The 20,834-nt window shown below is 42.2% G+C and overlaps 1 protein-coding gene across 2 annotated transcripts in view; it reads right to left on the reverse strand.

Annotated features, from left to right (window-relative positions):
- lmbrd1 (LMBR1 domain containing 1) overlaps positions 1–20,834 on the reverse strand; it is a 110,991-nt gene that overhangs the window by 69,665 nt on the left and 20,492 nt on the right. For both annotated transcript variants that reach the window (XM_029119943.2, XM_029119942.2), the window contains 3 exons: positions 9,706–9,803; positions 6,480–6,547; positions 417–505 (listed from right to left, as the gene is read on the reverse strand). In XM_029119943.2, the coding sequence (XP_028975776.1) occupies positions 417–505; positions 6,480–6,547; positions 9,706–9,803 (255 nt within the window). The remainder of the gene's footprint in view (positions 1–416; positions 506–6,479; positions 6,548–9,705; positions 9,804–20,834) is intronic.

Genomic DNA, 20,834 nt, shown 5'->3' on the forward strand with positions numbered 1-20,834 from the left:
TCAGTGAGGTAAAACCGGGGGAGGCGATCCTAAGGTTGTCAGACTGACTGCAAGGACGGATTTATACCAGAGAGATGTGAGGTTTGAAATAAGCCTGCTAAAGGGGGTTTCCGCTAACACCTTGGTGCAACACACTTTGATACCAACCTACTGGAAATTGTTACTCGAAGGTTACATGAATTTACATCTTTGACCCAAAAGTGTAATTGAAAGCATACTTTCCTGAAAATGTTATTGGTAGCTTACTACACATTTTGTTTTATGTGTACCTTACTGAAAATCACTACTCATGGGGTTCCATAATGTAATGTGGTACTGAATATATTCCTTACGGAAAAGGTTTCACAAAGCGAGGCTTACTGTAAAGTCTCAGAAGGTGCCTGAACATCCAGTGAGACCTCTGAGTCAGTACTTACGCTTGTTTCCCAGCTCCTCGAACAGATACTGCATCTTCTCCCACTGGGTGGCACTCTGATTAGGTGGAGCTTCAAGAGGAACGAAAGCCCTGCAGAAAGAAATTAAAATACAGATCCATTTAAAACATTGTCAAACAAAACACAACCTGGTTCCAAATTTGTCCGTGCAACCTCATCAACTGCCCTGAAAACACAAACACCAGGAGTTGGCCACACAGCACAAACACACGTGGCAGCTGACTGGTTAAAATGAGCCCAGACGGGAGGCTCCCCGGCGCCACAGCGGCCTACGGCACGTCATTGCCACCCAGAATATTACCGTGGTTACCGGCCCTCCCTAGAGGCCTGCGAAGGAAAGCGCAAATTGTCTCGGCACCACCTGGGTTGCGGAGAACACATCTGCGAGGCCACTGCACTTGCTGCGAGTTAAGGTTAGGAGACATAAAACATCATAACCTGCTTTGAGGCAGCACACGTATTTGGGTAGTCAGGGCATTTGGTATCAACGGTCTATTTCCAAAAAGATCAGTGTTTCGCATGTCTCCCTCGGTAATGAGCACACCTCCCTCGGTAATGAGCACACCTCCCTCGGTAATGAGCACACCTTCCTCGGTAATGAGCACACCTCCCTCGGTAATGAGCACACCTTCCTCGGTAATGAGCACACCTCCCTCGGTAATGAGCACACCTTCCTCGGTAATGAGCACAACTCCCTCGGTAATGAGCACACCTCCCTCGGGAATGAGCACACCTCCCTCGGGAATGAGCACACCTCCCTCGGGAATGAGCACACCTCCCTCGGGAATGAGCACACCTCCCTCGGGAATGAGCACACCTCCCTCGGGAATGAGCACAACTCCCTCGGGAATGAGCACACCTCCCTCGGTAATGAGGCTTCTGTCACCAATCGTTGGCATCATCAGCAAAAGTGTTTACCTTTTTGGTTTTTGTTAAATGTATTTCAGCCCTGCAATTAAATTAATCAAAGCATCCATTTTGTTGGAGTAAAAAGAGCCATTACCACTGTATTTATCAGACACAGTGTAAATATGAAATACTGGAGCTGAGATGTATTTATTTTTGACAGTTATTTACCAAGTAAGGCACAACAGACTTTTAGATTTATTTCTAGGCAAATAGCAAAAGCTAAACGACAGCTTCATCATTGAACATGCCATGTCATTCAAAATCCAGTAACACATTCTGTCTGTGAATGATTTAGTCACTACAACATCATCATTTTGAGTAGAGGGTTTAGCATTTAGCAGCACAATTTATTTAGACTTTGAAAAACAAAAACAACAGCAAGAACTTACAGTGATAGAATAGCCTAGGGGGTAACTCAGAGAGTGCTTTTTAAATTCCCCAAAATTGAATCAATGGATAATGGAATGAGTAGGCATTTGTCTGTTTGTTTTGTTGTATGTCTGGTTGTTTCTTTGTTGTTGTTTTTTTGTTTGAGTATAAAGGCAGGTCTTGTTGTTTTTATGTAGAAGTCTATTGTTAAGATGTTCATCATCATCACAGCCTGTCTCAACCATCAAATGACTTGCATAATTAACAGGCAATGAATTTCATCATGGGCAAATGACTGAACATTAAGGTGGCGTCCTAAAACACACCTTATGCCCTACATAATGCACTATTTCTACCCAAGGCCCATAGCACTGCAGTCTAGATAGGGTGGCATTTTGGCACGGGGGTTGACGTTCAGGCATTTTCCAATCAGCAGTTCTCTCTTCATGTATCACTGACTGAACAATAAGTCTGAACCTGTTTAAAAATAGCCAACGGCTTTAGTTCAACAGAAATGTCAAGGAGGCTCCTGAGTATCTTGGAGCGGCTCTAAATGACAGAGTTTTAAGAATGTCAGGCTAAACCAGAGCTGGAGTCCAAGGAAATAACCTCAAAAATGGATTTCAAATGTGCAGGTTTAACACTTCATTATAAGCGTGTGTTAGTCTATAAAATGTCTAACCAATCAATCAATCAAATTTATTTCTAAAGCCCTTTTTACAAGTGCTTTTACAGAAACACCAGGCCTTAAACCCCAAGGAGCAAACAACAGTAGTGTTGAATTTCAGTGGCCAGGAAAAACGAAAAAGCCCAATTTTATGAAGGAACCCTACAGAGGACCCAGGCTCAGAGGAGTGACCAGTCCTCTTCTGGCTGTGCCGGGTGAGATATTAAGAGTCCAAATGGAATAATTAATACATTTTCCGGCAGCATCTGCTAAATATTATTATGTTCAGCTCCTTAAGTAATTTTGTTGGCATCGGGTCTAGCTGACAGTTTGTGGTTTTAGAACTCATTACAAATGTAGTAAATGTGTCGAGCGATACGGTATCAAAATATTCAAGTGTCCCCATTGACACCTGGTCAGGGAGGTTCAGGACATTCTCAGGACAACTGAGATTTTGAGGACCATAACTATTCAAGGAGGAGTCAGTTATTTGTTTTCTAATGGTGATGATCTTTTCATCAAAGTAGTTCATGTATTCATTACAACTAAAGTGAAGACCCACTTCACTTGTTGAGCTTAGCTTTTTTGTTAACTTCGCAACTGTATCAAAGACACATTTTGGATTGATTTTGTTCACCTCAATCAGGTTGGAGAAATAAGCTGATCAACGTGAGTGATTTTCGGTATTGTATTGTACTGTTTATCCAGGCTAGTCTGAATACTTCCAACTTGGTGGAGCGCTACTTTCACTCCAATTTTCTGGAGGCTTGCTTAAGTGCTCTAGTATTGTCTGTGTACCAGGGAGCAAGTTTCTTGTTGCGTATTTCTTTTGTTTTTAGTGGTGCAACCGTGTCTAATGTATTTCGCAGTGTTTTTAGTGAGTTTAGGTCCTCGATTTGATCGTTTACAGATTTATTTACTCTGTCGTTAATGAGCGAACTTGTAAGAATATCAAGGAATTTATTTGTAGTCCGAGAATTTATAGTACTTACAGCTTTTGAAACTCATTGTTTGCGGAGCAAGTGGATTTCTTGTTTTAACGGTAAATGTAATAAGACAGTGATCCGATAATCCAGGATTTTGGGGGGAAATTATTAGATGTACAATATCTATTTCTCATGACAGGACTAAATCTAAGGTATGATTGTGGCAATGAATTGGACCTGAGACATGTTAGATAAAACCAATTGAGTCAATTATGGCTTCAAAGGCTTTTTGAAGAGGATCATTGGACTTTTCCATATGAATATTGAAATCGCCAAAAGTTTGACTACAAGGTTAGACAAGAATTCTGGAAACTCATTGAGGAACATTGTGTATGGCCCGGGGGGCCTATAAATAGTAGCTATGTAAAACGATTTATCGGCCTGGTTAACTTTCATGAGTAAAACTTCAAACAATGGGTTTGCAAGAATATAGCAATATTTTTTAATATAAATTGTTGGGGCTGTGCACTAAAGTCTAAGCCTAAAGTCTAACCCTAAGTCTAACCCTAATCCTAAAGTCTAACCCTAAAGTCTAAGCCTAAAGTCTAACCCTAAGTCTAACCCTAAGTCTAACCCTAATCCTAAAGTCTAACCCTAATGTCTAACCCTAATGTCTAACCCTGAGTCTATTTTTAATCCTTAAGTCTAACCCAAACCCTTAAGTCTAACCCTAAAGTCTAAACCTAAGTCTATTTTTAATACTAAAGTCTAACCCTAAGTCTATTTTTAATACTAAAGTCTAACCCTAAAGTCGATGGCTAAGTCAATTTTGCACTAAATTTAGATCAGCCTGTAAAATTACATTACCTCCAAAGCCCAAGTCTAAAGAAGCAGCCTTCCCAAGCCAGGCACCGACAAGAGTTCCATCAACAAAGGCCAGCGGCTCAATGCAATGCTCCTCAGTATAGCAGGGCATCACCGTGAGGGGAGAAGAGTGGGAGCCTGGGATAAAAGCCATCACGTCGCCTTGTGTCAAGAGACCAAAGCAACAATCCCCTCGTACAAAGGGCAGACAGGGCCGGGTTCAGAAGGTAAACTAGGCACCAAATTGCCTGTCTAAAGAATCCCGAAGTGCCAACTTTTCAACTTTTAATGAACTACACGGACGACTCCTCTGCTTTGCTACTTCTCTGGTGGACCTCTGGCAACTAGGGGCAATAAGTGTGCACTATACAGGGAATAAGTTGCTCCATCCAGCCACCGTCCAGGCAGCACTCTCCTATCAGATCAGAGTGCTATGTAACGGTTGAGAGAACATTGAATGATATGACCTGAACAACAAACATGTTGCAGTAACAGTACCTGGAGAAATCCATTACGTTTACGCAGTCCAAACACAAACTGGGTAAACTGCCGGCTAAATGGGACTGCAAACATGCATCACTATAGATTTAAACATCAAGTCATTTTTCAGGCACTTAATCACAGTTTCCAGTGGCTTCATCTGGGATTTATTTGAAACGACTACAGGCGAACTGGGTCTGGGAGCGGGACACTGGGAGCTGGAGCCAGGAACTGTGGCTGGAAGTATGGGGAGGTTGAGCAGGGGCTGGAGGAGGTGTGTTTAATGGTAGCTTCTCAGACAGTAAAGATCTACGCTCCGGTGTTTCCCAAGGCAGTGGCTTCGACCCACCGCTTTATTTCACTGACGAGTTACAATCTGTAACGAACAAAACAAGAGCGATACTGTGGTGCAGTGAACGTATGTATTCACCAAGGAACTAGGAACAGCTCTGATTGGGTTCATACAAAAATGGAAACCACTACATTTTGGTTTATGTGACCCTTAAGTGATCCTCAATTTAGCTTGCTGGTAGATGGTATGTCCATAAAAGACAAAACTGCTTGGTGTCATATTGGGCATAGCTTGAACACATACAAACTGTAATATTCTAATATGAACAACTGGTAACAGCATTGCTGTAACAATAACAGGTTCAGAGATTGTAACTTCTAGCACTACATTTCTATTATATCGTTGGTATGGTCAAACTGACTGTAACTGATTACCTAGCTAAAAGGAAATATTTTTTTTCATGTTTTTTCATCTTGTTTTTCATCTTGCACAATGCTCTACTCAAAACAACTTGAAATAGGAATTTGATTTGTTTCTTTAGAATGTATACAGAATCCTAAGATGTGCTTAAAGAACCTGCACAACATAGAAACTAAAAAGGAGACTTCAAATGAAGAACTTAGACTACATCACTATTAAAATAGATGGATTGGCGAGGGGTGCTTCTATTGCGTAAAAACACAGACTTTGCAAACACTTGACACTCCTCGCATGACTCATAAGTAGCAGTGGTGCTTTAAGGTGGCAGATGCTGCCGGACTATAATCCATGTGGACAAACAGACCTCCGGTTTGGTGGCGAGGACGTTACATTAACATACAGCTCACCCATGCATTCTGGATGAACGACGTCTGACATCAAACGTTTTCTTCATTATCAATGTGGTCCATTAGTTGTTGAGGCCAAACATACAACATAAAGAACTTGGAAGAGGAAGTTGTGCAGACCGTCTCTTCAGAGTGGGTTAGCGTCCCCCCTCCAGTCTTGGTTCGCCCCACTCTAAAGTGACATGTACGCTTGACAGATGAAGGAAAATGGACCCGATGCATTGATCTACGTCTGAGTGTGTGAGTGGTACATGCGTTTGCTAATTTCAAAACAGAAAAAGGGTTTGTCGGTCCTAAGAAATGAGTGCAGAAACTACTCACAAATGCCCAAAGAGCCAAAAAAGGGCTCAGTACTGCCATCTTGTGTATAAAGGACCAAGTAGGATACAATTAATCAGCAACAAAACTAGAATAACTTACTTTAGTAAAAAATAGAATAACTTTTTTTCCTTACATGCCCAGGTGCAAATGGCCAAATAGGTGGGGATTTTTGAGAAGTTAAATTCCTTGAAGAAGTAGAGTGCTTCTAATTAAGTGAATATAATGACCTTTTCCAGACACCTCTCCTCACCGCTCCTGTCACACAATTACTGTGTAAGCCTTCAACAACTGTGTCCAGAATGGCATCCTACTCCATATATAGCACAGGACTTTCACCCTGTGGCCAATGTAGGCCGTGGTCAAAAGTAAAAGAAGTGTTATACTACTTACCCAATTAACAACAGAGCTGTACAGACGATGATGAATCCGGTTGTGTACTTCAGAGCATTTTTCACCTGCTGTAAAATGAAAGATGAAAGATTTTTACACTCAGAATATTTATCTGCATTTCTTGCATTTTGGAGTGTCTATGTGTATAATACTACATCTTGCTAATATAATATCACTAATAGAAACAAAAACTGGTACAAAAGGGTTATAAAGCACATTTGAAGAAGATAAAACAATGTAATTCCACCAAGAATGTTGGCGGGGACTATGGTGATCAAATGCCATATATAATTTAAGCAGGGCGGGGACTATGGTGAACAAATGCCATATATAATTTAAGCAGGGCGGGGACTATGGTGATCAAATGCCATTTATAATTTAAGCAGGGCGGGGACTATGGTGATCAAATGCCATATATAATTTAAGCAGGGCGGGGACTATGGTGAACAAATGCCATATATAATTTAAGCAGGGCGGGGACTATGGTGAACAAATGCCATATATAATTTAAGCAGGGCGGGGACTATGGGAGTGTGAAGTTGAATCCAGAGTTGTTCTCATCCTGCACACACACACCCTACTCCGACCACTACTATTCAGGGTGCTTGGAAAGTAATGATTCAAAAGTACTCCCTGCTTGTGAGAAAAAGGGCTTCTGTCAGCTCAAATCAATCACAGAGGTCAGGGAAGAAACCCACAATGGCATGTATCGTTTACTATAGTATCACTGTAGGATCACACACGGTACTGTAGGATCACTCAGATCACTCACTGTACTGTTGGATCACTCACTATGGGATCACTCACTGTACTGTAGGATCACTCACTGTACAATTGGATCACTCACAGTATGGTTGGATCACTCACTGTACTGCTGGATCACTCACTGTACTGCTGGATCACTCACTGTAGGATCATTCACTGTACTGTAGGATCATTCACTGTACTGTAGGATCATTCACTGTACTGTAGGATCATTCACTGTAGGATCATTCACTGTACTGTAGGATCACTCACCGTACTGTAGGATCATTCACTGTACTGTAGGATCATTCACCGTACTGTAGGATCATTCACTGTACTGTTAGATCATTCACCGTACTGTAGGATCATTCACTGTACTGTTAGATCACTCACCGTACTGTAGGATCATTCACTGTACTGTTAGATCACTCACCGTACTGTAGGATCATTCACTGTACTGTTAGATCACTCACCATACTGTAGGATCATTCACTGTACTGTAGGATCACTCACCATACTGTAGGATCATTCACCATACTGTAGGATCATTCACTGTACTGTTAGATCACTCACCATACTGTAGGATCATTCACTGTACTGTTAGATCACTCACCATACTGTAGGATCATTCACTGTACTGTTAGATCACTCACCATACTGTAGGATCATTCACTGTACTGTTAGATCACTCACCGTACTGTAGGATCATTCACTGTACTGTTAGATCACTCACCGTACTGTAGGATCATTCACTGTACTGTTAGATCACTCACCATACTGTAGGATCATTCACTGTACTGTTAGATCACTCACCATACTGTAGGATCATTCACTGTACTGTTAGATCACTCACCGTACTGTAGGATCATTCACTGTACTGTTAGATCACTCACCATACTGTAGGATCATTCACTGTACTGTTAGATCACTCACCATACTGTAGGATCATTCACTGTACTGTTAGATCACTCACCATACTGTAGGATCATTCACTGTACTGTTAGATCACTCACCATACTGTAGGATCATTCACTGTACCGTTAGATCACTCACCATACTGTAGGATCATTCACTGTACTGTTAGATCACTCACCATACTGTAGGATCATTCACTGTACTGTTAGATCACTCACCATACTGTAGGATCATTCACTGTACCGTTAGATCACTCACCATACTGTAGGATCATTCACTGTACTGTTAGATCACTCACCATACTGTAGGATCATTCACTGTACTGTAGGATCACTCACCGTACTGTAGGATCATTCACTGTACTGTAGGATCACTCACCGTACTGTAGGATCATTCACTGTACTGTTAGATCACTCACCGTACTGTAGGATCATTCACTGTACTGTTAGATCACTCACCGTACTGTAGGATCATTCACTGTACTGTTAGATCACTCACCGTACTGTAGGATCATTCACTGTACTGTTAGATCACTCACCATACTGTAGGATCATTCACTGTACTGTTAGATCACTCACCATACTGTAGGATCATTCACCGTAGGATCCCTCACTACGGGATCCATCTCTCTGGGATCATCACTCTGGTTAAGGTATCATCAATCCCTTAAGATCCTTATCTTATCCCACAGGATCCTTTACTACAGGATCACTAAGGATTACTCACAGTAGAATTTACTATAGGCTCATTCACTAATATAGTCTATGACTATACATCCACAATACACAATTATGTTTAATGAGAGGGGTTTTATTACAACATCTCTGCATTTACAGGTGAAGGGATCATGTTTGCCCAGTCAAACCACTGCTATCCTTTCCCATACCATGTCAGTGTCACTAACACGGATAGTGTGTGTGTTCTTTGTAGCATACGTCTTCATTATTTATAAGACCAAGGAGCATCAATTCCGTGGCTATTCTGAGGGCCCCTCCGTACACTCATATTGAGGGAGAGTGTTTCTAGCTATTGAGACTGATATTTTCACATTGAGCCTCTCAATTTTCATTAGGAGAGTAATCCCTCACGACACAGGCCATCACGTCACTGTGGTACCAAAGCCGATGGGATTAAGTCCAAAATAATTAATACATGCATGCACCATTTCTACCTTCCCAGAGACAGACACCCAGCGACTGCGGTCCACTGACCGTCAACCACAACCAGGCACATTATTTAGACGACGGTCCGTGAACAACATGAGCCGGCTAGGTCACAGTGTCATTATACACCAGCTATGTAGTTGGGTGTGACATTGGGCAGTATAAACCAGCTATGCAGTTGGGCATGACATAATGCATTATAAACCAGCTATGATGGTGGGCATGATATAGTGCATTATAAAACAGTCATGAGCGTGGGCGCGACATAGTGCATTATAAACCAGCCACGGAGGTGGGCGCGACATAGTGCTCTCTGTGTTTGGTAGCCATTTCTGTCTCTGTGTGTGTGTGTGTGTGTGTGTGCGTGTACTTCACAGTAAAAGCCCAGGCAACAGTCGTCTCACCAAACACTTGTCAGTGTTGTCGTCATCCTTCTCCTCGTAGTAGAAATAGACAAAGGGGATCCACAGGAAAACGCAGAAGAGGATGATGGAGTAAAGCGCTGTAGGAAGAGAGAGAGGTAGAGATGCGATTGGTTAACGCACATTCCTCTGGTTACCCGAAAGGCTCTGCTCACTGAGATCAGAATGGTTGAGTTAACACAAGTAGTCGGTTTTCCTTTGTTAAATCAATGTGGATAACCGCAAAAAAAAACTAAAGCACGTCAGGGAATGTATGACTTATTATAATGTATATGACAAGTGGGTGGATTTATTCGGTTTTTTGCTTTGTATTGTAACTAGAGGTACTAGCAAAACAGAAGGACTTAACACATTTTGTTTTAATGAAGGACATAATAACATTAGGTTCATGAGGTTATCTTGTGGTTAATTTTAATTGCAAAATATTCACATTAACAATAAACCAATTTTCCTCCAGAGGGTAAATCAAATGAACATAATGCAATGTCTGACAGCTATCCCAGTGTTGAGAGCACTTGGGCTAGTTCGGATTCCCGAGCAGAAAATATTTTCGTCTCCATGGTCAACATCAATACCGGCTGATCCCAGGGCAGGACCCCAATCTCAGAAGGCGTCTCAAGAGAGGTTGGACATGCAAAAACACATTTCCACTTCCTACAGGTTATAAAACACACTACCTAGGCCTACTTGGTGATGTGAAACAACCTGGCGACAATCTTCTGAAAATACATTTTGTGAAAAGAACTTCGGAGCAACAAATTTTGAAGCAACAACATTCACACAAAATGGAACATGAAAGAAAGCAAGGCTGGAGCAATGCTGGGCTTGGGCGTGAGCAATCTGTGAACACCACCTCAACGCAGGACATCTGCTTCACCGAGGACGTAAACAGGGCATACACCGAGGAGTGGAAGGCTACAAGTTCAAGCCTTCTGTAAGAATCTTTTAACTCTGGGTCCAGTACGCAAGTGGATGGCGCTTAATAATTGATCAGGTTATCTGACTGCACTTTTAGGCCAAAACAGCATGACATTTTCATGAGGTAGGTTACTGCACAGTCCTTCCCCAAGGACGAATGCTAATATCACAGCACCTGAGGCTTTTAACGATGAACAAACCATCCCATCCAACCATCTATTCCTGGCTGCTCATACAAATCTTAGTGAATGATGTGAGAGTCCCAGAAGCGTCGATTTATCATTGCACTTTGTATGGCGTTAATGCAAACGCATCCATGAGAAATAAACTATGCTCACCCTCCTGGTACAGCAGACAGACTTCACATAAGTGTGAACACTTCGGTGTTGTCCCCTTAAACCATGCACTTAACCCTAGTTATGCCTTTATCAGCCTCTGGATAACAGCGTCAGTTAAATGACTCAAAAGCAATGGAAAATAAAGATATTATCCAGACAGTTTTAATAAGCCTATGTTTATAGAAATACAAACCTCTAAAGCAGGGGGTATTGACATCTTAACGTACGAGGGCCGGAGCCTGCTGGTTTTCTGTTCTACCCCATCATTATTTGGACCCATCTGGTGTCTTAAGTCTGAATGAGTCCCTGATTCGAGGGTTACAATGAAAACATGGATTGGGACTGGCTTCGAGGGCCAGATTTGAATATCCCCGCTCTAAAGTATCTTGCGGTTCAAGCCAGTGAAATACTAAACCATCGAAAACTTCCAAAATCAAATCGTTAGCTCCTCCTCCTCTGGGTCAGCTTCCCTACCTTTAAAGGAAATGTTAACAGTAGCATCCATTGTGCCAAGGTTCAGTACTCTCTGAACAGCACGCAGAGACAAAACAACGGGATCCACGAGCTCACCGCGCTCTGAGTGAACAACATCAAGTGCCCCCGAACGTTTTTAGTATCGACTGATGAGCACAGTGACCAACAGAGATGCACGAAATAGCCGATGACCCTCACAGAGGTCATCGGGTTATTTGTTTTCCAACTGGCCCTGAGGCAAATCGGTTGCCTCGCACTTTCGGCCCTCCCCTTTCCCTTCTTACCCGCCCCCAAGCACATTGTTTATTAAAGACTGTCCATCCATCCATCCATCCCTCCCCTCCTCAGAGCCACTAAGGTCACTCACGTCCCCATTACTTAGATCACAGCCGCCTCCCTCTCCTGGCCCTCCCTCTCCTGGCCCTCCCTCTCATGGGCATTCCTGTCCTGCACTTAAAGAGTCGGGCATCCAGTCGGTGAAGCTCACTTTCCCCAGAGGTATCTGACAATGGGCTTGCCTCCTTGTCTCGCAAAACATTATTTGTTAAAAGCATTTATTCTTATTACCCCATTAACTTGGATATGTCTCTTTGTCGAAAAAACAAGATTCAGTTGCTACAATAGAAGATCGTACTGTTGGGGCTTTGAAATGGCCGACACGCACCACTAAAGAGATTGAATGGGCATACATATAGTGGGGAGAACAAGTATTTGCCGATTTTGCAGGTTTTCCGACTTACAAAGCATTTAGAGGTCTGTAATTTTTATCATAGGTACACAAAATTCCAGAAAATCACATTGTATGATTTTTAAATAATTAATTTGCATTTTATTGCATGACATGAGTATTTGATCACCTACCAACCAGTAAGAATTCCGGCTCTCCGACCTGTTAGTTTTTCTTTAAGAAGCCCTCCTGTTTTACACTCATTAACTGCACCTGTTTGAACTCATTACCTGTATAAAAGACACCTGTCCACACATTCAATCAAACAGACTCCAACCTCTCCACAATGGCCAAGACCAGAGAGCTGTGTAAGGACATCAGGGATAAAATTGTAGACCTGCACAAGGCTGGGATGGGCTACAGGACAATAGGCAAGCAGCTTAGTGAGAAGGCAACAACTGTTGGCGCAATTATTAGAAAATGGAAGAAGTTCAAGATGATGGTCAGTCTCCCTCGGTCTGCAAGATCTCACCTCGTGGGGCATCAATGATTATGAGGAAGGCGAGGGATCAGCCCAGAACTACACGGCAGGACCTGGTCAATGACCTGAAGATAGCGGGAACCACAGTCTCAAAGAAAACCATTAGTAACACACTACGCCGTCATGGATTAAAATCCTGCAGTGCACCCAAGGTCCCCCTGCTCAAGCCAGTGCGTACAACCCCAAGAACATCATCCCAACTGTGAAGCATGGAGGTGGAAATATCATTTTTTGGGGATGCTTTTCTGCAAAGGGGACAGCCAACTGCACCGTATTGAGGGGAGGATGGATGGGGCCATGTATCGTGAGATCTTGGCCAACAACCTCCTTCCCTCAGTAAGAGCATTGAAGATGGGTCATGGCTGGGTCTTCCAGCATGACAACGACCCGAAACACACAGCCAGGGCAACTAAGGAGTGGCTCCGTAAGAAGCATCTCAAGGTCCTGGAGTGGCCTAGCCAGTCTCCAGACCTGAACCCAATAGAAAATCTTTGGAGGGAGCTGAAAGTCCGTATTGCCCAGCGACAGCCCCGAAATCTGAAGGATCTGGAGGTCTGTATGGAGAAGGGCCAAAATCCCTGCTGCAGTGTGTATCAAATACTTATGTCATGCAATAAAATGCTAATTAATTATTTAAAAATCATACAATGTGATTTTCTGGATTTTTGCTTTAGATTCCGTCACTCACAGTTGAAGAGTACCTATGATAAATATTACAGACTTCTACATGCTTTGTAAGTGGGAAAACCTGCAAAATGGGCAGTGTATGAAATACTTGTTCTCCCCACTCTAGCATACAGTTCTCATAAATATCACATGGAATACATTTTTGCACGGCACCCAATTTTTGCTTGGTAACACAATGCTTACAAAACTACCGATTGAAATGATAGAGATACAAAGAAACATTCAGAAGATGTCCTTTAACAATTCAAGAAAACTGATTGGAATCAGTCAACGAATCATTCAAGAAAAATAGGGACTCATGTTTTGTCCTTAGCAGTAAAGAACAATAACAAAAAAAAAATGTCTGGCCATTTTGAGCCTGTAATCGAACCCACCACTGCTGATGCTCCAGATACTCAATTAGTCTAAACAAGGCCAGATTTATTACTTCTTTAATCAGTAGAACAGTTGGCATCTGTGCTGGCATAAAAACCTAGAAAACACAAAATGGCTACCTAATTAAAATGATAAACTTGGATTAGCAAACAACATGTCATTGGAACACAAGATTGGTGGTTGCTGATAATGGGACTCTACGTCAATGTAGATATTCCATTAAAGAAATAATTTAAAACATCAGCCGTTTCTAGATACAATTGTCATTTACAACATTAACAATGCCTACACTGTATTTCTGATCAATTTGATGTCATTTTAATGGGGGGAAAAAGTTAACCAAACTTTTGAACAAATTAACACTCACTTGACCGAACGGTTTGCTAAATAAAGTTGGAATTCAGGTTTTAGCAGGTCATCATGTGATCTCCTATTCCAGAAGGCCTTGTCATCCCTATCAGCTTCAGATTAAAATCCAATGAAGCTGCTACCAAATAATTTTATTTCAAACATGAATAGAACTAGAAAGACACGTCACACATGCATTAGAGCGTTCAATGAAAAACCTAAAATACCTAAAATTACATTTTAGAATTGTAATTTAACTTGAAATTAAGGAATAAACAGAAACGTCCCAAAGCTGCGATCGCCACCAAAGGGACATCTGCTCATTCTAAAATAAAGGGTGTGAATACTTACATGAGATGATTCCGTTTTTTATTTTAAATAAATCGGCACACATTTCTAAAATAAAGTGGATTGGAAATAGAAGTGACAACACCCTGAGGCACATATTTAGTGTTGGTGCGCCCATTTGGAATTGGTTATTCAGCCCTAACAACACAAGTGTATTCACTTTCTAACAAGGAACAGTTTCTGCTCAAATGACAGACGTGCTACAATGAAAGGGTCGGACCTAAACTAATTTCTCAGCATTTGAGCCAGTCCCACGGTGCAAGTTAAGCACCCGACCATGGTTCCTGGTGCTCGCTCCGCCTTTGGGCGTGAATCAGACAACACACTGGAGCCTGGCGCGCACACGCATCAAATGACTGTCGGTGTGTTAGCACTTTCCTTTTGTCCTCCAGCAGTGTAAGTGACAGCCTGGCGGGACATCTGTTTCAATAAACCCGCTCTCATTGCTCCACTTAGGAGTTTGTTTGTGCTCGTTTGCAGCCAGGCGGAGTTACCTCAGTCAGGTTCAGTCTCCTGTAGGCTGACTGGTGACAGGGAACAAATGTCTGGAGAGGAAACCAGTGCAACATGACCTGCCACCAGGCACACGTGTTGGATATGGGTATAAAGCAAATGGCTGACAACACACACACACACACACACACACACACACACACGCACACGCACCCGCACCCGCACCCGCACCCGCACAAACACAAACACGCGCGTGCACACACAAAACATGCGCACAAGCACTAACGCACACAAGCACTAACGCGCACAAGAACATGACACCATTAATAAAACTCCACATTTACAAAGATTGTGCATTACCTCTTTAACAGACTTGGCTTACTATTTGGAATTACTATTTTTTTTAGTTTAACTACACTGGTTGGGCTTTTTTTGAGCATGACAGCTTGCTTGGCACTATGGAATCAATAGAGCCGGAATAAAAGGCATCTCTAAATTAGAAAGGAAGAGGGAGAATGGAATGCCTCGTTGGGAGAGTGTAGCATCGTATTAATCCTCTGGATCTGGAATAGCCCCGGCATTCCTCTCTGTGACTTGACTGGCAACTCGCAGGAACAACCCGAGAGAATGTCACCGTGTTAAACCCAGTCGGCCAAATGCACAGCATTCCAGGAATCCAGAGAACTGAGCAAACTCAGCGATAAAAGCTTCTTGCGCTGCTTGAAATAGTTCTCTTTCTTTCTACAAATTTGGCTCCAGATTGTGACCGGTTAAAGCTACTCCCGACTGTGACCCTGATCCCTGAGTGGGATCATTAAGACAATCTGGGGATCGTCCCAGAACTTTCCATGACCTTGCTGATGCACTTCCAAGCATATTTCCTTCAAACTGAAATGGCCCATTTCACTGACTTGACAAATCTTTTCTAATGACTTTTATTGACATAATAGCAATAATGGCAAAATCTAAAGATTTGTCAAATTATTTCACACATTTATTTCTAAAATTCCCATGTGTCCTACAGTACAGCTCTGTGAATCAGAACGACTGATGGTCAATGTCAATAGCGATATAAAACCAAAATCTATTTAACGCCACATACATTTGTGACCATTCAAACCCAGCTCTCCAGGGTATGGTGCCACTGCTCTAGATTTATACAAGAGCAAAATGTATTAGAGAACGAGGGCAAGACAGAAAGAAAGAGAGAATGACAGACCAAAAGAGAGGTAGAAAGTAGGAGACAAAGAAAGATGGAGGCAAGAGAAAGGGGGAGAGAAAGGGGAGAGAAAGAAGTGAGACCGAAAAGGAGGGAGATAACAGACAGAAAGAAATGGAGGGAGGGCGAGATAGACAAGATACAGTAAATATATAAACGAGATGACTAAATAATTAAGCGGCAAATCTTAGCCCCTTGCTAAGTTATTCTGGCCTTTTTCTTTCTTTCCTCCAAATCACTTCCTCCCGGGTGGGAAGTGAAAGAGCATTTCTAAGGATTTATTAAAAGTCAAATATCAAACATCAAAACATGCAATCTTGGTTTAAAAAGTTCTGTACAAATAAACAAAACAAATATTTAATCTTACATGAATTTTAAATCATTGCTTGGCGGTTGTGTTTTCAATTTATCATACCGAATTTGAACTCTGAATATTACATTAAGTGATGCAACTAAGATATCAGAAGCTGGCCTGTGAAGTAGCATGTCATCAACGTTAACGATAAGGGGGGAAAAGTTCACTCAAAGAGGTTAAAATAGTTTCCTCATAATTGTTCACTGTCTTCCAACGTTGATCAGAAGTTCAGGCTGAGCACAAACATAAGAACCGCGTAGAGTTTAAGTCAAGATGTAATGAATCAAACGAAAAATAAACACTATTCATTAGTGGTTATTGGTTTCCTTTTTATTGGCGAAAGACAAGAATGGTAAGACGAGGAATGTGATACCTGACAAAGGTGGCAACCAGGCAATATAAACACAGACAGGAAGCAGGCAGAGGCATCAACCAGGCGATATAGACAGACAGGAAGCAGGCAGAGGCAGCAACCAGGCTATATAAATACAGACAGGAAGCAGGCAGAGGCAGCAACCAGGCTATATAAACACAGACAGGAAGCAGGCAGAGGCAGAAACCGGGCTATATAGACAGACAGGAAGCAGGAAGACGCAGAAACCAGGCTATGGAGACAGACAGGAAGCAGGCAGAGGCAGCAACCAGGCTACATAGACAGAAAGCAGGCCAGAATCTCCCCTGGAAATACTGCCAAACGTAAGGTGAGTGGGGAAAACATTATAAACGTAGCCCTGTTGGCCACTGAAGACAAGGGGAAGACAGATGCTAGTGAAGGGAAAGGAGCAGCGCGTTGGTACGGACAATAAAAAATGCTAAAACTTTGACAATCTTGTCAGGTGGTTCTGAGACAACAAACAAGGGTCTGAAAAGTGCACACAGCGATGAAAAAAAACGACTAATGCGCGACAAACTTGCAGAGTTGGTGCCACATCAGTTGCTATCTGAATAAAAGAATGACAGGTAAGTACACATTCAAATTAGGAAAGGAAGTGAAAATATAACAAGCAAATCATTGGAAGCATTAAAATGGGACAAGGACATGATGTCAGGTCTTTCAAACAAAATAAAAGTGATTCAGACAAGTCACGGGATTGGATTTTCAGATAAGGCTCTAATGATATTTATTTTTCCTTACGTGGCTGATACTATTTACACCTGCCTCGATTCAAATGTTGAATAACTTCAGTAAAAGTGTAGATTTTGCTCTGCATAACCTTTAAGTGTAGTTCTTCATTTCACATCTTGACATTTTCAAACTGGACCAATCAGAGGTGCCCTGACCCTTAAAATAATAACAGAATAATAACACACCCTCTTCACTGTCATTTATGAAATGTCATCCTTTAGTGTACTTTAAAAGGCCCCGACAAGCTTACTGCATATAATACATTTTCTTAAGACGTAGTTTAAGTGTCCATGATTAAAATGACAACCAATCAGTGGATAGAGACAACCATCAACCAAGACTATTCTCCCTCTAATTATAACTTTTTGTAAAAAAAAAAAAAAAAAAAGAATCCATCAAAATAAAGTTCCAGCCAATTTTATCGCAATCATTTGATGCCAGTGTCAAAACGGTTTTTCTAACGGGGCGGGTTTTCCTTTGCTAGTTTCTTGGACCAACTGGAGTTAATCAACCGCAGAATCTAAGCCACCATGTCAAAACGATATTCGATTTTGGTGCACAGTGCCAGTCCAAGTGGGCAGAAGGACTTCAACTCCGGGTTATCGTGGGAATTCACTTTATTTACTGCATTAAAATAGTAATTAAGGCAGCTTGCTAGTTTCTTGGACCAACTGGAGGTAAGCGACCGCAGAATCTACGCTGCCACAGCAAAACGATATTATATTATGGTGCACAGTGCCAGTCCGAGTGGGCAGTCGGAATTCAACTCCGGGTTACCGTCGGAATTCACTTTATTTACTGCAATAAAATAATGATTAAGGCAGCTTGGCTACCAGGCTAGGCCAAGAAAAAGCTCTGAGTAATAACTGAGACATTCATCCATATTGGTTTTCTTGTTACGAAGTTATTGAACCGCATAAGTAAGCCTGACAAAATGAATGAGGAGTTCACGAGAGTCTACAGTGGAAGTGCTTCAATCGCTTTTTTGGGAGACAAAAATACTTTGAAGTATGAGTAGGCTATGCAAGTTGTGATTTATAGCAAACCAACAACGTACTTTATTATAATAAAAGTCTCACTATATGTTGCCCAGATTTCACTGTCAACATTTAGACTGAGTGGATAAGCTAGAAACCACATTCATCATCATTACACAAATAAAGCGATCCTCAATATTTCATTTTATTGTCACGGTAAAAAAAAAAAAAAACTGTCTCGCCTGCATGCCAAAAGCAAACGTCTGATAGCCGTCCTAGAAAAGGAAAATGAGTAACAATGAAGCTTGTAGGTAGCCTATCAGACACTGCTTTACTATTAACAAATTCCCTGTAGACAGGTAGATGACAGGATCAGTGGCATTAACGTTACGTTAATGCGCGGCTCAACCACGAATTATAGATGAACAACGTCTCACTTCAAAACACAAGTCATGCCATTAAGTCCAACTAAACGAAACTGTCTAGAAAGCAGACAAATGTCACGGTTGTTTTAGACTGAGGAAGGGTGCTGAGCCCTCTGATTTCGTGGCTCCAACGTGTTTTCTGTGCGCATGCATTGCTCTTCATGCTCTTTCGCCACGAAAGTTCAGCTTGCGCAATTTTCCACAAACTGTCTTTTTTACACTCGTCGGTGTGACGTTCAATACACGTCTTTCCAATGGCATACCCTGAGCCTCTGCCTCTATAATCTTTCATTATATTTTTTTGCTTTGTCCCACATAGACCAAACTATTCCATAGTTCAATTGATTTCCAATAGCTTTTCCATTTTCTACTTCATCATTGTTGTTGATTAGTTGCCATAGATTCAATGTTCCAACCATATTGCCGAAGAATCTGATCGTCGGTGACGAGGGAGACCTAATAAAACAAGTTTTACAAATAATGGTGATGAAAACATTCAGGCTTTTGTTAAAAAATAAGGGAATGTGCTAAAGAGGCAAACAATGTTATCGATCAGCGCGAAAATATTACCGTATTGTAAAATCGAGATAAGCTGCCGCAAATTGTCAAAAAGAATATCCCCAATTGTCACTGTATTGACTTTCCCCTCATTCTAAAGCGTCTTTGACAGAACATCTACTGACAGAAAAAACGCAGGTAGGTATTCAGAGAGCCAGCATGAGATCAAGCCAATTTCAGTCCTGGAAGAGCTTCCTTTATATGTTGCCTCTGAGTTCCCCAATCATGGCCTTTTACCAAATCGTTACAGGTGTGTGTGTGAGTGAGTGTGTGTGTGTGTGTGTGGGGGGGGGGGGGGGGTCACCATGTACCCGTCATGGTCAGAGTGTTCCATCAGACAGGCACAACAGGGAGCTCACCTTTGAATCATTTCCTTCCTACAGCCAACTGTACAGAAAGACGAAAAAAAAGAGAGAACGAAACAGAAAGAACGTCAGTGTGACTCTCAGCGGAGCACACAAGGTCAGACCAGATCTCACACACATGCGCACACACACACACACAGCGTGCATAGTGCAAGGGCATCAACTAGCTCCCTCAAAGCCAACCCTCCTGAAATGTGTCTCTGTCTGTGTCTGTTTGTGTGTGTGTGAGTGTGTGTGTGTGTGTGTGTGTGTGTGTGGCTGGCTGTGTCCTGTCCTTCCTAGATAGCAGAAATGTATCACACTGATGTGAGAATGAAATGTTGAAATGTCAGGGGACCCTTCCAGTGAAACACTGCTGTAACAAAGGACTTGGATGATTGGTGGAAATCTAAGTGGCGCGCGTGCGTGCGTGCGTGCGTGCTCCAGGTTCATACATATATATAGGGACCTGTTGTCCTTACAAAGATAGAAAAATAAAAAATCAGTTTCCAAAGGTTTTTTTGACAGGTCCATAATAAGGAAAATGTTACGTCCCGGCTCACGTGTTAGGTTTAGGGAAAAATGCATTGTTGAGAAGTGTTAGAACTGGATTACTTTCAGGTAATCCAATTAGGCATTGTCAGTTAGGTTTAGAGTTAGGCTTAATGGCTAGGTTAAGCCAAGGCATACAAGTTAATGAGTTTTAATATAAGGGTTAAGTTTAGGCTAAGGGTTAGGTTTAGGGAATAGGGAACTGCGTCTGCACACGTACTCAGGCCATCTGGGGGTTTGATGATGACAAACCCTGTTGGCACAATGCTTTTTCAGTTCCGTGAGGCCCCTCCCCCACCACTCAATGCTGCCGCTACTACTCCCCAGGAGCAGAGGACAACACTTCACAGAGCACAGCTCCACCTGGATGACCCCCCCCCCAGCCCGCCCCCCCCCCCCCCCCCCC

The sequence above is a fragment of the Esox lucius genome, chromosome 5 (genome assembly GCF_011004845.1).
Source record: "Esox lucius isolate fEsoLuc1 chromosome 5, fEsoLuc1.pri, whole genome shotgun sequence".
Classification (NCBI taxonomy): domain Eukaryota; kingdom Metazoa; phylum Chordata; class Actinopteri; order Esociformes; family Esocidae; genus Esox; species Esox lucius.